This window comes from Pteropus alecto, unplaced genomic scaffold (assembly GCF_000325575.1).
Source record: "Pteropus alecto unplaced genomic scaffold, ASM32557v1 scaffold94, whole genome shotgun sequence".
NCBI classification, from domain to species: domain Eukaryota; kingdom Metazoa; phylum Chordata; class Mammalia; order Chiroptera; family Pteropodidae; genus Pteropus; species Pteropus alecto.
Genome location: NW_006437736.1, coordinates 10874953 through 10894017, shown reverse-complemented (window position 1 = coordinate 10894017; position 19065 = coordinate 10874953). Strand labels below are relative to the sequence as shown.

The 19065-nt window shown below is 31.9% G+C and overlaps 1 protein-coding gene across 1 annotated transcript in view; it reads left to right on the top strand.

Annotated features, from left to right (window-relative positions):
- CFAP54 (cilia and flagella associated protein 54) overlaps positions 1 to 19065 on the top strand; it is a 234117-nt gene that overhangs the window by 177199 nt on the left and 37853 nt on the right. The window contains exons 59-62 of the mRNA XM_015591439.2: positions 4680 to 4778; positions 5306 to 5447; positions 13975 to 14148; positions 15684 to 15907. Of these exons, the coding sequence (XP_015446925.1) occupies positions 4680 to 4778; positions 5306 to 5447; positions 13975 to 14148; positions 15684 to 15907 (639 nt within the window). The remainder of the gene's footprint in view (positions 1 to 4679; positions 4779 to 5305; positions 5448 to 13974; positions 14149 to 15683; positions 15908 to 19065) is intronic.

The window sequence follows — 19065 nt, the reverse complement described above, 5'->3', positions numbered from 1 at the left end:
ATCTTAAAAATGGACTATTATTACTTATTTTAGCTCTCTGTAAAAATGTAAAAGAGATATTATGTTGCTGGTAGAGTTTCTTTCTGCGTATTTCTTTAGCATTGACTTTCTTATGTTTAAAAACTGAATGCACACACACATACTCATGGTAAAACATTTCTTCATTCATTGTTACTTCTTGCTGTTCTATGGAACTTTATGATTACATCATTCCTTTAATAGTTTCCTAATTAGAAAAATAGCAAATACTTATTAGAAACTCTTAAGTAATATTTTTATTTCTGACATCTTTACACATAATATATTGAATTGATAGATCCTCTGTTAAAATAGTAAATGTCATTTGGGGTAAAGTAAATGTTTAAAATGCCATTTGTGTGTATTTGTCATTCAGATAATGTAAGCTCATTATAGAAAATTAGAAAAAAATGCTAATAAATAATTTAATCTCACTTAAAACCTGGGGTAACACTGTCAATAATTTTCTTTGCTTGTATATACAGAGAATATATGTGTATGCATATCTCTTTTTTAAATTGGGATCATATTTTGCATCCTATTTTGTTACCTACTCTTTTCTTTCCCCATATACTTTGAACATCTTTTCAGGTCAATAGATCCATGTACATTATTATTCTCTTTTTTTTTTTTGCCTTTTCTATTTATTATTGATATTTTTGCATAATTTAAAAATTATTTTATTATTTTTTATTTTTCAATTACAGTTTTATTATTTTTTATTTTTCAATTACCCTTTGGTCCATCCACAATGTTACAAATGGTAAGATTTTATTCTTTTTTATGGCCCAGTAGTATTCTAAATTATGTGCCACATATTTTTATCCATACATCTATTGCTGGGCACTTAGGCTGCTTCCATATCTTTGTGATTGTAAATAATACAGCAGTGAACATAGGAGTGCATATATCTTTTCAAATTAGTGTTTTGGATTTCACTGGATAAATACCCAGAAGTGGAGTTGCTGGGTCATAAGGTAGTTTCATTTTTAATTTTTTGAGGAACCTCTATACTATTTTCCATAGTGGTTACACCAGTTTAAATCCCACCAGCAGTGCCTGAGGGTTCCCTTTTCTCCATGTCCTCGCCAACACTTGTTTTTTGAAATGATCTATGATAGCCATTCTTACAGGTGTGAGGTGATATATCATTGTGGTTTTAATTTGCACTTCTCTGATGATTAGTGATGTGGAGCACCTTTTCATGTGTCTGTTGGCTATCTGTATATCCTCTTCGGAGAAATGTCTGTTCAAGTCCTCTGCCCATTTTTTAATTGGATTGCTTGTGTTTTTGGTGTTAAGTTACATGAGTTCTTTATAAATTTTGGATATTTACCTCTTATTGGATGTATCATTGGTGAATATCTTCTCCCATTTAATTGGTTGTCTTTTCGTTTTGTTGATGGTTTTCTTTGCTGTGCAAAACCTTTTTAGTTTGATGTAGTCCCATATGTTTTTTTCTTTTGTTTTTAATACTCTAGGAGATATATCAGAAAAAATATTAGTAAGAGTAATGTCAGAAAGTTTACTGCCTATGTTTTTTGTCTAGGAGTTTTATAGTTTTCAGTCTTACATTTAAGTCTTTAATCCATTTTGAGTTTATTCTGTAAGAAGGTGTATGAAGGTGGTCCAGTTTCATTTTTTTGCATGTTATCTGTCCAGTTTTCCCAGCATCATTTATTAAAGAGACTGTTTTTACCCCGTTGTATATTCTTGCCTCCTTTGCCATAGGTTACTTGACCCTATAGGCAAAGATTTATTTCTGGGCTCTCTGTTCTGTTCTATTGATCTGTTTTTATGCCAGTAGCATGCTGCTTTGATTTCTATACACTTGTAGTACAGTTATATCAAGTAACATGACACCTCCAACTTTGTTCTTTCTCAAGATTGCTAATCGGAGTCTTTTGTCATTCCTTGTAAATTTAGGATAATTTGTTCTAGTTTTATGGAAAATGCCATTGATATTTTGGTAAAGATTACACTGATTCTATTTGGGATTGCTTTGGGTAGTGTGGACATTTTAACAGTATTAATTCTTCCTATCCATGAGCATGGTATATGCTTACATTATATGTATCTTCTTCAATTTCTTTCTTAAATGTCTTATAATTTTCCAAGTACAGGTCTTGTACCTTCTTGGTTAAATTTATTCCTAGGTATTTTATTTACTTTTTGATGCAATTGTAAATGGGATTGTTTTCTTAATTTCTCTTTTTGATATTTCATCATTGGTATATAGAAATGTAATTGATTTCTGAATATTTATTATTATATTATCCTACTACTTTACTGAATTCATTGATCAGTTATAATTTTTTTGTATGTAGAATCTTTAGGATTCTCTCTATATAGTATCATGGCACCTGTAAATAATGGCAATTTTATTTCCTTCTTTTCAGTTTAGATGCCTTATTTCTTTTTCTTGTTTGCTGTGGCTAGGGGCTTCCAATACTAGGCTGAATAAAATTGGTGAAAGTGTCTTGTTCCTGATCTTAAGGAAACACTTTCAGCTTTTGAGTATGATGTTAGCCTTGGGTTTTTCATATATGGCCTTTATTATGTTGAAATACATTCCCTCTTTTATTAAAGTTTTTTTGTCATAACTGGATGCTGGAATTTGTCAAATATGTTTTCTGCATCTATTGATATGATCATATGGTTTTTATCCTTCACTCTGTTTATGTGGTATATCACATTAATTGATTTGCAAATATTGAACCAATCTTGCATCTCAAGAATAAATCCCACTTGATCGTGGTATAAGATCTTTTTAATGTATTACTGAAGTCAGTTTGCTAATATTTCATTGAGGATTTTTGCATCTAACTTCATCTGAGATATTGGCCGAAATTTTTTTTTTTTCCATAATGTCTGGCTTTAGAATCAAGGTAATGGTGGCCTCATAAAATGAGCCTGGAAGCCTCTTCACTTGAATTGTTTGGAATAGCTTGAGAAGAATAGGTGTTAATTCTTTGAATGTTTGGTAACATTTACCTGTGAAGCCATCTGGTTCAGGACTTTTGTTTGTTGGGAGTTTTTATTACTGATTCGATTTCATTAATACTAATCAGTCAGTTTATATTTTGTTTCTTCTTGATTCGGTCTTGGAAGATTGTATATTTCTAGGAATTTATTCACTTCCTCCAGATTGTCCAATTATTGGCGTATAATTGCTCATAGTATTTTTTTATAATTCTTTGTATTTCTGTGGCATCTGTTGTCACTTCTCTTTCATTTCTGATTTTATTTATTTGGGTCCTTTTTTACTTGAGGAGTCTGGTTAAAGGTTTATTAATTTTGTTTATCTTTTCAAAGAACAACCTCTTGGTTTTATCGATCTTTCGTATTGTTTTTTTAGACTCTATTTCATTTATTTCTGCTCTGATCTTTATTATTTCCTTCCTTCTATTCACTTTGAGTAGAGTTGTTCTTTTTCTAGTTCCTTTAGGTGTAAGATTAGATTGTTTATTTGAGTTTTGAGCTTTTTCTTGTTTCTTGAGATCATCCTGTATTACTATGAATTTCCCTCTTAGGACTACTTTCACTGTGTCCCATAGATTTTGGGTCATTGTGTTTTCATTTTTGTTTGTCTCAAGGTACCTTTTGTTTTCTTTCTTGATCTCATTTTTAACCCATTCATTGTTTAGTAGCATGTTATTTAGCCTCCATATGTTTGTGTGTTTTTCAGTTTTTTTCTTGTAATTGATTTCTAGTTTCATACCATTGTGGTCAGAGAAGGTGCTTGATGTGATTTCAATCTTAAATTTATTGAGACTTGTTTTGCGACCTAACATGGTCTGTCTTGAAAAACGTTGCATGTGCACTTGAAAATAAAGTATATTCTGCTTCTTTGGGGTGAAATGTTCCAAAAAAATATTAATTAAATTCATCTAGTTTAATGTGTCATTTAAAGCTGCTGTTTTCTTGTTGATTTTCTGTCTAGAAGATCTATCTATTGATGTCTATGGGGTGTTACAGTCCCCTCCTATGACTATATTACCGTTGATCTTTCCCTTTTTATCCGTAAATATTTGTTTTATATATTTAGGTGCTCTTATGTTGAGTACATAAATGTTTATAAAGGTTATATCCTCTTGTTAGATTGACCCTTTCATCATTATGAAATGTCCTTCTTTGCCTCTATTATAGCCTTTGTTTTAAAGTGTTTTGTCTGATATAAGTATTGCTACCCCAGTTTTTTTTTTTTCATTTGCATTTGCATGAAATATCTTTTTCTATCACTATACTTTCTGTCTGTTGCGTCTTTCAATCTGAAATTGGTCTCTTGTAGACAACATATATATGGGTCTCATTTTCTTATATGTTTAGCTATATGTTTAGTTTTGACTGGAGCATTTAATTTATTTACATTTAAAGTGATTATTGATAGATATGTGGGTATTGCCACTTTGTTATTCATATTTGTGTTCTTTTTTTTTTTATCTCCTCCTTCTTCTTAAAGAAGTCCTTTTAACATTTCTTATAATACTGGTTTGGTGGTGATAAACTCCTTTAGCTTTTTCTTGTCTGGAATACATTATTATTTTTAATGGCTACATAGAGTTCCACTAAATTGTCATCTTTAGAAGATGAGAAAATTTATTGTGAAACTTTAATATCTTTATATATATTTAGCATAAAAAAATTGCCATGTTTTTTAGGTTTCTACCAGAAGGCATAGTTCTGTTAAAGAACCAATAATAAATAGATTTGAAATGTACGGTTCATTGGCCTGGATTGCAATAAGAGCTGCTACACAGGTTGGTGTGATCTTTATTTAATCTTTCTTTTTATTGTTTCTTTATCCTCCACCTACCAGCTGTTAGGGCAACACAATGTATTTGTACAAAAGAAAGGAAAATTTTATGTTCTTTGGGATTTGGATCAATGATGTTTCTTTGGGAAGAGTAGAAATGCTCTTTATATGTGTAGTGTTTTTAATCTCTATCAGCCAAGTGATAGAGACTTTGTTTGCTTCAGCTTTAATGAAACTACTGGCAGATACACATGTGTACATATTTGACATTTTGGTAAATATTTATCATAGCTAGGTGAGATAGCATTTTTAAAATGATTTATACATTAACTATATTGTCAATACTAATGATTTCTTTGATTATGACATATACTACATGTTGGAGAAACATTGTTTTTGAGGTTGTCTTCATTTTTTCTTCCAGTATATACTGAATGTTATTTTATGAATTCGCTTTTTCACATTACATAATGGGTAATTTATGAATCAGAAAGTGTACGTTTATAAATTCTAATTATTTTTTAATTTTAGGTCAGTGAAGCTGTGCTGGCAATTAACCTACTTATTGGAAAGAAGAATGCTAGAACTGATAAAGTTAGCCAAGGAATATTACCTAACATCCCAGAATTTGCCACTGTGGATCTTTTGTCTTCATACTCAGATTATTTGCTTGGTATGTTTGAATATCTAAGCATTTTGTACTCAACACATGTGTACTCAAGTTTCAAAGGTTTAATTGTAGTGATTTATTGGATTTTAGCTTAGAGAGGATAATGATTTGGGAGCCTCTGGAAGAGGGTAGGGGTCTTAGGGCCTGGCTTTCAAAACAAAGGATTTCAACACATGAATTTGGGGGTGGAGGAGACACAAACATTCAGACCATATATGGCATTGTGGAAGTTGTAGAATTAGAAAGCTGCCTACAAAATAGGATGACTTGGCTTTAGCTTCAACCTCAAGAATCATAATGCCTCTGCCAGAATTCGCATCCGCAAGAGACAGGCCTTGAATCCTGTCTCCCATACCACTTAGCAGGGCTCTAACCTACAAATCTTGCACAAATGCACTGGATTTGTGGTTCCTAAATCTCATCCTAGGAACAGGGAAATAATGGAAACACAATTTTTAACTTTGTAACTTCTTCAATATAGGAAAGTACATTTGGAGATTAGGACAGATGTTGAGTGAACCGATCTGGTACATACACTAATATACTGATGCATTTTTCCCTAGCTGCAGGAAATAATGGAAACACAATTTTTAACTTTGTAACTTCTTCAATATAGGAAAGTACATTTGGAGATTAGGACAGATGTTGAGTGAACCGATCTGGTACATACACTAATATACTGATACATTTTTCCCTTAAAAATACAAATAATACTATAACTATAATCACAACTATGTTCCTTGTTCTTTTTTAATTTATATAAATGTATCTATTGGCAGTTGTTTCAAGTCAATACATAACTTCTTTTTTATTGTTGCATAATATTCCTTTATAGAGATGCACTGTAATTAAATTAGTTTCCCTTTGATGTTTAGGTTGTTTCTACTCTTTTACTGCTACATACAACTCTGCTATAGATATCTAGTTATATTTATATACATATATATATATAAACACACACAGACATATATATATATATAAAATTTTGTACATAGGCTAGCGTATCTATTGGGCCAATTCCCATAAGAGAAATTTCTGGATCAAAAGGGAGATCCATTTTTTTATTTTGTTAAATTTTGCCAAATGCCTTCAATAAATATTATGCCGGTTTGTATTCCTGTCAGAAATTAATAAAAGGTGTACTTTTCTTACACACTTGCTGACATAGGTACATTATAAACATTTTTTAAACATTTGTCAATATTCCAGAGAGCGGATAAAGATTTAATTTTAATTTGCACATCTTTTACTAGGACTAAGGTTGAGCATCGTTTGTGTGAACCTTCTGCTTATAATCTTTGCTTATTTTTTTCTTGAGGTTTTTTTTGCCTTTTCTTTATTATTTATATAATCCCTTTATTATGGAAATTAACCCTTTAATGATAATATTATTTGTAAATATATTTTTTCAATTTATCAATTTTTTATGTTGGTTCAGGTCCATGAAGAAACTTTCTATTTCTATACAGTATAAATTATTAATATTTTCTTTGATAACTTTTGGATTTCTATCAGTTTGAAAGGTCTTCTCTACTCAGACTCTGAGTTCTCTCATGGATTCTTTTAATTATTTTTTTGAAATCTATTTGGAATATGTTAAAAGTGACAAAGGATACAAAAATAGTTTTTCAAGGTGACTACCCTATTTCTGTACTTTTTCTTTATTTCCTATTGATCTACCTATCCAAGGTTAAATAGCAAACTGTTTTAATTATTGGAGCCTAATAATGTATTTAATATATATTAGTGTAAGTCTCTGCTCATTGTCTTTTAAAATAAAATTTTTGTCTTGACTTTTATGATTTTTATTCCTTTAACTTTGGAAGCAGCTTGTCTAGTTTAAAAGAAGTCCTCTTGTATTTTTATTGAGGTTGCATTACATTTAGACATTGACTTAGAGATAACTTACATTTTTATACTATTGAGTCATCTTACACAATGTTGTATGCCCTTTATATTTTTCCACTTTTCATTTTTTTACTGGCGCCTTAAAAGTGTTTCAACTTTTTTTTTCAGATAGATCTTTATGTTTTTGTTTGATTTATTTTTAAATATTTTACCTTTTTATTGGTATTGTAAATTTTTCCATTATATTTCTATTAGTTTCTATATATATGGAGGCTATTTTTTTAAATTAAAATTATTGAGGTGACATTGGTTAATAAAATCAAATAGGTTTCAAGTGTACAATTCAATAATACATCATATGTATGTTACATTGTGTGTTCACCACCCAACATTGAATTTCTTTCCATCATCAAATATTTGACTCCGTTCACTCCTATCTACCACCCCCTTCTACCCCATCCCTCTGGTAACCACTAATCCACTGTCCCTGTTCATGAGTCTATGTTTGTTTGTCATGTTTGTTGCTTTTGATGTCTCTATATTTATTATCTTTAGATATTTCTCTTCATGTGATCATTCATAAACAAAGTCGAGGTCAGCAAATGTTTTCTGGAAAGGGCCAGATAGTAAATATTTTAGGCTTTGTGGTCTTTCTTGCCAGCTACTTAACTCTCCTATTGCAATGTGGCAGGAACCATAGACAAAATGTAAATGAATGAGCATGGCTGTGTTCCATTTCAACTTTACTTACAGACGCTGACATTTTAATTTTATATAACTTTCATGTGTCACAAAATAATCTTCTTTCGATTTTTTTCAACCATTTAAAAGTATAAAAACCATTTTTAGTGCATGGATCATTCATAAACATAATAGGCCTGATTTGGCCCATGGACTGTAGCAACAAGCCCCAGACAAGGTGATTAATGGTCTGCTGCAACTAATATAATTGTTTCTTGTCTTGTATATCTGTAGTTTTTTTTTTATTGTCAATACTATGTTATTTAGGGTATGAATATTCTTAACTATTACATCTTTTATGAATTATACCCTATAACATTATAAAGGTTCTACTTTGGTTCCATTTAGTGCTTTTTGGCCAGAATTCTACCTTGTCTGATACTAGGTTCACAAATATTGCTTTTTTTTGGTTTACATTTTCCAAGTACACATCTGCCTATGCTTTTATTTTCTATCTTTCTTAATAATCTTATTTTAAATATGACTCTAACATAGAACATAGTTGGGTTTTCTTTGTTTTAAAACCTGATAATATTTTTTGATAATAGACAACTTTAGTCAATTTAAGTTAATTGATGTGAGAGGTGTTTGACATTATTTTGTATCATTTTATAATATGTATATAATAAATTAGACTTAAAGATATAATTTCAGGGAAAAACAATAAAGTATTAGCCAACTTATTTAAGAAAATTAATTATAGTAACCCCCCCACAAATGATATATAATAAGAGAAAAGTCATCACTGATATTCAGCAATTAAAATACTAGACATATTTTTTAATTCCAACCAAATAAATTTGAAACCTTTAGAAAATTTATAATTGTGGGAGTAAATATAATTTACCCAAATTACTTTAAATAGTTAAAAAAATTAAATCTATTATTATAGAAGAAATAAAGTAATGTTAGAAATTAAAACTGAAAAATTAAAGTTTATTAATTTTGAAAGAATGGTAAACCCACTACATGTTAAAATTAATAGCATATTAAAAATCTCTTTAAAATTTAGCTTAATAATGTTACAGAAGGACAAATCTATGATGTGAATTTCTATTATTCCAGAGGCATTTAAAACTATGTCACACATCTGCAGACTTTTTATATTTGGTGATTTCTTTTCCTCCATAAGAAAGTCTAGATTTTTGACTGTATCTTTTGGAACATTCAGAGAACAGGTACCAAAAAGAAGTTTTTTATACTTTGCAGACTCTACAGCCTTTCCCAGGGCTTCTCTGCATTTTTCTAGACAAAGCTGGGGGAATAAAAATAGAAGGTGCATGGAAAGTGTATCTCTTCAATGAAAAAATGTAAACCCATAAGGTATTACATTTACAAGTGCTTTAAAACAGATGAATTAAGATAAAAGAAAAAAAAAGTTCTGAATCACACAGTTATGTAGTTGGAAAATGAAGGAGTATTTTAAGAGCCTTTTCAGATAATTGTGGATATTCTTAGTTGATACCAAACCAACACTAGATAAGTGATAGTTTCTTGAAAATAAGTTCCATTGTAGAATAGGAAACAATATTGTTGAACTTTTCATACGCTGTTACATTAAAATACATTAGTCTATCATTCATTTTGAATAGTTCTTTTATGCATGCATAATTTTAAAATATTGTGCATTAGACATATGGTAAATAATGATTCCCTGGATTATGCAGAACTTCTAAGTATTTATTGGACAATTAAAAAATAAAATTATAAAACTATCACCACCATTCTTATCAGAAAAATTTAAGTATTGGGAAGCTCATGGTGGGATCAATATGATTATTTGGTGCTTGAGAAATGAATAAAAGTTATTTTTTGTAATGATGTTAGTACAGCAAACTGAACATGGAGGAATTATTTTTAATTGAAGTAGAGTTGCCATACAATATTATATTAGTTTTGGGTGTACAACGTAGTGATTCAATATTTATATACCTTATGAAATGATCATCACAAGAATTCTAGTACCCATCTGACACCATAGTTATTATAACACTATTGACTATTTTCCTCGTACTGTACCATACACAATCCCATGACTGTTTTTAGAACTTGAAATTTGTACTTAATTTCATCCTCTTTTTCATCTATCCCACATACCCCCTTCTCATTTGGCAACCATCAATTTGTTCTCCATATCTGAGTTCATTAGTATTTTGTTTGTCCATTTATTTCATTTTTTTAGATTCCACACAGAAGTGAAATCATATGGTATTTGTCTTTTTTGTTCTGACTTATTTCACTTAGCATAATACCCTTTAGGTCCATAAATGTTGTTGCAAAAGGCAAGATTTCATTTTTATTGCTGAATAGTATTCTATTATATATATCTATTCTATTATATTAATCATATCTTCTTTATCCATTCATTCATTGATGCACCCTTAGGTTGTTTCCATATCTTGGCTATTGTAAACAATGCTGCAATGAACATAGGAGTGCATATTTTTTATTAGTTTTTGTTTTCTTCAGATAAATACCCAGAAGTGGAATAGCTGGATCATATAGTAGTTATATTTTTAATTTTTTGAGGACCCTCCATACTATTTTCCATAAAGGTTGTACCAATTTACATTCCTACCAACTGTGTATGAGGATTTCCTTTCTTCACCTCCTCTCCAACACTTGCTATTTCTAGTTTTGTTTTTTTTTATAATAGGCCTTTCTAACAGATGTGAGGTGGTATCTCATTGCGGTCTTGTTTTTCATTTTCTTGGTGATTAGCGATGTTGGGCATCTTTTCATGTGTCTGTTGGCCGTCTCTATGTCCTCTTTGGAAAATGTCTATTTAGATCCTCTGCCCATTTTTAAATTAAATTGTTTGTTTTGTTTTGCCATTGAGTTGTTTGAGTTCTTTATATATTTTGAATATTAGTTTCTTATTGGATATATGATTTGCAAATATTTTTAGGTAAACTTTTTTAAAGGAATTTACTGCAAATGTACCTTAGCACACAAGGTTGCAAAGAAAGAAAGAAGCAAGTATGAAATAGAAAAAGAAAAAAAGAAACAAAGGAAGGAAGGAAGGAAAACTTCCACTGTATTGCTAACCGTGCAGAAGCTTAGAAATATGTCAATACAAATGAGAGCAGCAAGTTTGCAATCTCAAGAATGTCTTCAAGATGCATGAATGGATTCTAGGCAGCATCAGAATAACCAAAAAGTTAGAAGACAGGAAGATGATAAAGAATGGAAACGTTGCTTCTTCCAATAGGAAAAAAAAAGGCATTCAAAAATGCTAAGAAAAAATAGTCTTCAGGAATTCATGGTTAAAATGAAGCAAATTAGAATATGACATGATTTTGACAAATTGGAATAAGTAAAAGCGATCAATTTGATTTTTGTGCTAAGAACTCTATCCTTTGTGGGTCATGAGGTTGTGATATTTACCTTTAGTAGAGTAAATTCAGTTGCTTTACAGTGAACAGTACTTCTAGAGTCATAATAACTTAAGCATTATTTATTGATTTTTCAACTTCTGTAAGAAATAGGGTCTACTATAGATACAGAACAGAAATTAAATGTTACTAACTTGGTAAATAGGAAACCTGGCAACTGGAAGGAAGCGAAGGGGTGCAGATGCCATTAGGTTACAAAGTAAGACATCAAGAGATACTGTCTATAGTTGGTAGAACTAGGAAAAAAGAGCTTTAGGATATCACTGATAGACTTAATGTGAAAATAATAGGGGAACTAAAAATGTTGATATAAATATAAAAACTTCAAAGTGAATAGGAATAGTTATGTGAGCTAGTACCGCATCTGTCACAAAAGAAAGTCAATAGATATATTTTTTAAAACTAATGATCCAGAAAAGTGATATAAGGGAATGATTTTAAGAACTGGAACTAACCACTGAAAGAAACCATTGAAAGAAACAAAATGGACATGTTTTAAAATGCTTGCCTCTGGGGATAGGAATTTTTATTTTTGATCATGTAAATTATAACGTTGATCAAAAAGCTATCATTTACTATAGTACAAAAATGTATAAGGTATCTAAGGTTTAATCTGATAAGTTATTAAACAAAAAAAATTGAAATATAAGAAAACATACCAAGTTTATAGTTAAGAAGACTCATTACAAGATGCCAAATCTTCTCAAAATGATCTGTAGATTTAATGTAGCTTCAATAACAATTTTATTAGGTTTTATTTAGTGGAATTTGATAAACTTATTCTAAAGTTTATGTGGAAAAGGAAAAGGCAAGATTGATCAAAAGACTCTTGAAAATTAACCTAGTAATTCTGCTTCCGGGAAGTGTGTGCACATGTGTAGACAAGATGTACTCAGCTATTCATAGCAGCCTTGTTCATAACAGCAAAGGCAAAAATCACAGCCAACAAACCAAAAATTAGAAACAATTTTTGTGTCTATCAGTAGTAGAACAGATAAACTGTGGTATATTCACATAGTAATGGAATATAATACAGCAATGAAAAATCAATGGCTTACGGCTACATGCATCAGCCAAGATGAATTTTTAAAGCATAATGTTTAGTGAAAAAAAGAATATCATAGATAAATACATGCAATATGATTTTCCCTATAAAGTTCCCAAAAGATAAAATTAGCAATGTATTCCCTATAAAGTTCCCAAAAGATAAAATTAGCAATGTGTTACTTATTAAATGATATGTAATACAGAATATATAATATATGAGTAAGGAGTAAAGGAAACATATAGGATTATTAAATTTGGGGTAGTGATTATTTCTAGAGGCAGGCTGAGACAGAGAAGAGGAAATGGGATTAGAAAGAGCTTTAGAGGCTCTCCAAATACGAGAATGATATATTCTGTTAGCTAAGTTGGGTAGTGAGTACATGGGGATTCATCTTACAATTCAAGAAAATATGCTATGCCACTAACCATAGAAGATCCTGTTTATCTTCCCTTTATTTCTCTGTAGAGGCAACCACTGTCCTAATCAAATGTTATATATTTGTGTATGTATACATAAATAATACAAAGTATGGTATTGAGTTCTTTCAAATTTATACAATGGTATCATACTTTATATATCTTCCGGAACTGGCTTGCTAACTCAGTATATGTTTTCAAGATCTATCCAGACCACCCTTATCATGGCCATTTTATTTTTTAATATTTAAAAAATTTATTTTTATTATGGTGACATTGATTAACAAAATCCAGTATGTTTCAGATGTATAATTCAATAATATCATGCCCATTTTAAAGATGAGAAAATTAAGACTCTGAAATCAAAAGCCTAGAGAGGCCTAAAGGCACAGAGAGGTTCAAGATCTCACATTAGTGAGTAGTGCAGCTGGAATTTGAACCAAGACACTATACTTTTACCTTATAGATCTAGTAAATTCATCTTAAATGAATGAACTTATTTTTCCAAGTTTTTATTTATTTATTTATTTTTATTTTACAAACAACCCTGTAGTGAATATTTTGTGCAAGACTGAATTTTATGTAAGTATCTGAATTTTAAATTTTATTAGATCCTGCTAAACTGCTTGCCCAAGAAGTAAATGGGAATTCTGGTTTCTTCACATTATCACCAGTATTTATCACTCTCAGATTTTAGTGTCTGTCATTTCCTAAGGGAAGTATTTGATTTTGATTGTCATTTCTCTGATTTTTAGTGATGCTAAAATTTTTGGCTATCTGGGTTTCCTTTTCTGAGTTCCTGTTGAAATTTTTTGCCCACTTTTCTATTAGACTGTTTGACCTTTTTTTACTGATTGGTGCAAGGTGTTATATATATTAGATAAAAACAATTCCTGTGTGTTTTTAATATCGTTTCTAAGTCTGTCATTTGTATTTTAACTTTGTGTTTGTTGTCTTTTGTGATACAAAAAAATTTAATCAATTATAGTCTCATGAGTTGAGCTTTTTTCCATGTATTATCATCTTTCAAGAAATGCATAATATTTGTATTAAAATTTTTTTTGTTTTGTTTTTACTTTCAGATAACTACCAAGTTGTCTTCCAGACTGGCTATACATTTTTTTACCAAAGTGATGATGTGAATGCCAACACAGATGCTAACAAAAAGACTCAGACCAAAGTGGATATTACATGGATTCTTCTATTGCGCTACTATATTCACCTGCAAAGGATTAATAATATGAGCAAACTTCTAGGTAGATTTTTGATGTTTTAAGAAAGAACATATTCCTTTCCAGTTTCTGTTTGTCATGTTTTTTATTTAGAATTATAAAATACTTTGATATCTCTGAATTCTCATCAGAAGATACTGGAATTCTCATATACTACCTGTAAGAAAACTTCACCTGAGACACATGGACCTTTCAATAGAATCGTATTTGAATGTAATTGGTTTTCTTTGACGTTCTATGTTTTATTTAATGTATTTAAAACATTATTATAAGCAGGCATCCAGAGGCTTCTCATGACTGCCAAATTGACCCATGGTTCTGAATAGTTAAGAACCAGTGATCACAATGTGACAAGCTTATAAAATGAACAAGGTGAAATTTTGGCTTTAAGGAGAGAGTCTTTTAGTATCCAGTATGTAGAAGAGAAGAAACGCATGACTACAGATAGGATATTTAACTCCATGGAGTTGTTTTGTTTTATTTTATCATTGATGTATCTGAAGAATTTCCTGAAAAACTGATATAATCTCCTTCACATCAGTCCCTTTTGTGGTCTTGTGATGATGTATATTATTGTGTTTCATTTGTAACCATGAAATTGGTGATCCAGTGTTGCTCATCAGTGCAACAGTCAGAAAAGACAGTTTGACCCATACCAGGGCCCAGTGATGGAGAAGCCAGCAGGGCTAATACGTTGAGTCACAGGGCGGCTAAGCACAGTTATCAGGAGTTAGCAGTAAGATAGAAAAGCATCAGAAAGGGGTCAGGGGTAAAATTTACATCACGATGGGTGTAAGAATAATGGAAGTTCAGTGGCTAAGGAAGTGGACATGAGCCAGGGCATCAGACTTTGGCGATGCCCTGTCCCGTATTGGCTCACCTCTGAATTTACCTGTTGCAAGTCCCATGTCAGACGCCTACATTTTACTGCTTTTCTGCTCTGAGCTTTCTCTGAAGTTACTGAGGGTTGCCCAGCCCAAAGGAAGGATAGCCTAGAAGTGCCAGTATTCCACACACACAGGGGTGACTTTCAACTAATGAGGTAGGGAACTGGTTGATCAATATTCTGACTTCTCAGTCCCTTGATGGGACAATTGTATATATCTTTTTTTTTTTTTCCAGAAGCTCCTCTGCAGGACTGAGCCCTCATTGTTCATAGCTGTAGCCCCTTCATTAATTCACTCTCAGTGGGTCTTTTCTCTATCACACTTGGCCTGTTCTCTCACTTGTGCTCCTTGGATCACTTTTCAAATAAATCACTTGCACTTAAATTCTTGCTTTAAGATCTTTTTGGGGGAGAGCCTAAAATAAGACAGCTAGATAGAGTATTTTTCATTGTTAAGGCTTGGAACCTGAATTAACATCCTCACATGCTTCTGAGATTTTCTTTCTGCGGCAAGAAGCAATTCCATTAGTGTATAAGCTCTAAAAATGGAGGAAAGTCATTGGCAGCCACTAGCTGAGGTGGGGATATACCAGATAGTAAGCAAAACCTAGTAATATTGAGACCATTCTGTTATCTCACATGACTCTAAATTAAGATATTTTTCTTCCTGAAGCATCTCCGAAGGCAGATTCTGGAATTTCTTTGCCAGATGATACACTTTTCACGTCCCTTTTCAACTCTGGGTTGATTTTACGCCAAAAAGAAATGCACATTTTCCTGAGAAGATTCTTACAGCTGTATTCCTCCTCTTGTATTGATGAATTTCCAAAAGAATTATTGCAAGGTTTGGAAAATCCATCTTTTTCAGAAAAAGTCTTACAAGACTCATCAGGCAAGGTAATGTTTTAAAACATTATATATTTTGTAAAACTTATTAAAATCATTCTTATATTTCTGAAGGGAGCACATTAACCTCAATGCTGGCAGTTTTCTAGTTCCTTCAGAATCCTTGGGGAGGCTCATTTCTGCTTTACCACGTAGAGAAGCCAACCAAATATCCTGGATTTTTAGGAAAGTTCACATTTTGGTATGCTGTTCTCATAAATCTTCAAAATGTCTCAGAATTTTCTATATTTCTGCATTTAATATCTCTCAGGCAGTCATTTTGCCAAGTTGCACAAATTTCAATATAATAACTATTAGAAAACTAGACTGAGAGTTTTTAAATGCCCAAATTTCTTTGTGTTAAATATGTTATAAAAATTTATTTTGTGTATTTTTTACAATCATGAGTGTGAATAAATATAGATTTTTTTTTTTTTGGAAAGCATTATTAAATTGAATGGACTTTCCCAGAGTATGTAATATGGATACTTCTTTTAAGTTACCCACTGAAAAGAAATAAAAAGTTTTTGGAAAGCGTTATTAAATTGAATGGATTTTCCCAGAGTATGTAATATGGACACTTCTTTTAAGTTACCCATTGAAAAGAAATAAAAAAAGGAGTATAATGAAGGTTTGTTTTGATTTTTAAAGCTATTAGGGTCTTGAATAGTCATGTTTCAATAAACTAAAATCGATGACTTGGAAGATACTGAAAAGTAGAGAGTTTTACTAAAAACGGGAATGTGTATTTGAAATTTCGTATATTCAATAACATGTTGAATACTAACAATATGCCAGATACTCTTAGTTGGTGGAGAAAGAAGGGATGGATAAGGCCTAGTCCCTGTACATAGTTTTGGTGTGGTCCATGAGAAACACTGGTAGAGTTAGAACAGAAGAAAATTATGGAATTTCAGATATGCTTTTTAAGAGAAAATGGCAGGGTTAGTAGCAGACACAATGTAAAAATTAAAATATGTTAGTTATATTGTCAATAGTGGGTAGGGCTGATTGGCAAAGGATAGTTGAAAGCAAGTTATCCAAAAGAGAGATAATGAAGTAATAAAGTTTTTGATCATAGGAATGAGCAGGAAAGGATGGATTGAAAGATATTGCTTAAGTAAAACTGAAAACAAAACAAAACATCTCAGTGACCCTTTGGAGACAGAAAGTGAGGAAGAGGAAATGATCAAAGTCTGTTTCACCATTTGGAACCTCTGTCTGTGATCCCTAGAGCATGCTAACACCATCAGCAGATACGGTGGAGGCTGCAGAGTGAGAACCTTTGTGCAGAAGGCTGGTGTTTTCTGCTCTGTAGATGCAGAGTTTGAGATTCCAGTTGACACAGTGTATTACAAGTTTCCAATATGTATTTGTGAGATGAATAAATCAAGTCATTTGCAGAGAATTCTTTCAAAACTAGGAAAAACATTCATTCATTTTGAATTATCTTGAATTTGGACTTTACCATATAAGGCTTTAATTTTTACAGTTATAGACTTGCTCACATTGGATCCATGTTTCTATCATCAGCTATCTCAGAGAAGTGACCTTGTTCCAAACTGGGAAACTGTGCTCATCTTATCCTACTAGAAAATAGTTTGGGGTACATAATACTTTTTTAAGAAATTGCTGTTTTAAACAAGAGAGTGGGATGACTGTTAATAAATTGTGATTTTATAAAGAAGTGGAAAGACCACTAAGGAATATTTAAGAATTCAGTTAAAGAAGTGATTGTCACCTGGGATTATGGAATTGTCCCCAGGACAGTGTATGGGAATCCACATGGGAGAATTTTTCAAATAACTTCTCAGATAACTGGAGTATTGAGACGCTCAATACTCAGCACCCCCATTTCCCGCCCCAATTCTAAATTATTTGAGAATTAAAAGAGTAAAGCAGATTGAGATTAAAATAATACCTTCATGAATCATAAAGTTGATATTTTAGGATTTAGCTTCTATTTACTGGTAAAGAGGCTCCTTAGTAGTGAATAGCAAAGTAGACAGATTTGCCTGTACAGCCATGTGTTTTTTTGTTTTATTTTTTTGTTTTTTTTGTGGGGTTTTTTTGGTTATTACAGACCTCCTTAAAATCTGTGGAGACAGAGTCCTCCTCCATTGTATGAAGGAGCATACAGTGTTCCCTCCCTACAAATAGAGCAGAGCTGTGCATGGTCAAGATTCTTTCCCCAAATTCTCCAATCAAGTAAATCTGTCCCAGGGAGAGGAGTGAGCGGAGGTAGAAAGGCCAGGAATGTAATGTTCACATCTGGCCCTCCCCAGGGAAGGAAGCGGTAGACAGTGGGATGCTATCGTTTCCATCTAACACCAAATTCTGATTCACCCCTCCTGGGAACTGAGACCATCTTTGAAGGTCACTGCCATGTGTCCCAGATAACCTCAGGTATTTTGAGTAGAGAGCAGTGAATGGGAAGGTTTGAACTATAGTTTTAATACACTTATCCATGTGAATATTTTATAAGCATTTGGAAACTAATAAGTGTGGCTTCTTAAATACTGTTCTGAAAGGAGCTCTGTACTTCATATTAAGGGCAGCCTATCATTACCCAGTTCCTAAAAAGGATGCTCCAATTGTACAACCCTGAATACCTTGTAAATACATGTGACATTTATAGTGGCAGCAATGTTATCAAAGAGTTGTTTCACCCACTTTGCTCTTTTTTTGATGTAATTAGTGTAACACTCTCCCAAGATAATCAGCTCTGGATATCACTGTTGCTTGCCTGACAGGTGCAAGCCACCTAACCATGTGTTCGTTTCACTGGGGTAGACAGCTAACAAGCATAAAGCCTTTGGATTTTTTTTTTTTTAATAATCTCCAAGCTTGGCTGATTTTTATAATAACACTTTTGAGCCTTTAATCACTCAGGAGACTGTTTCAATCAAGCCCCTTCCTTAATTTGATACTTAAACCTGCTTTTCTCCCCCACAAAGTGGATGCCTTTCCAGAATGATCATTGCTACTTGTCCTGCTCATCAGTTTTATGTCTGCATGTTGTCAGGTCTATCGAAGCTTTGTGATAGACAAACAAAGATGCCGAGCAAATTACATTAAAAATTCCAAAAAAAGAAAGAGGGTATGATTTAAATTGTGAACGGTACTGAGTTATTCATGTTTAGACTGTGTGCCTGTGACAATCTGTGTAA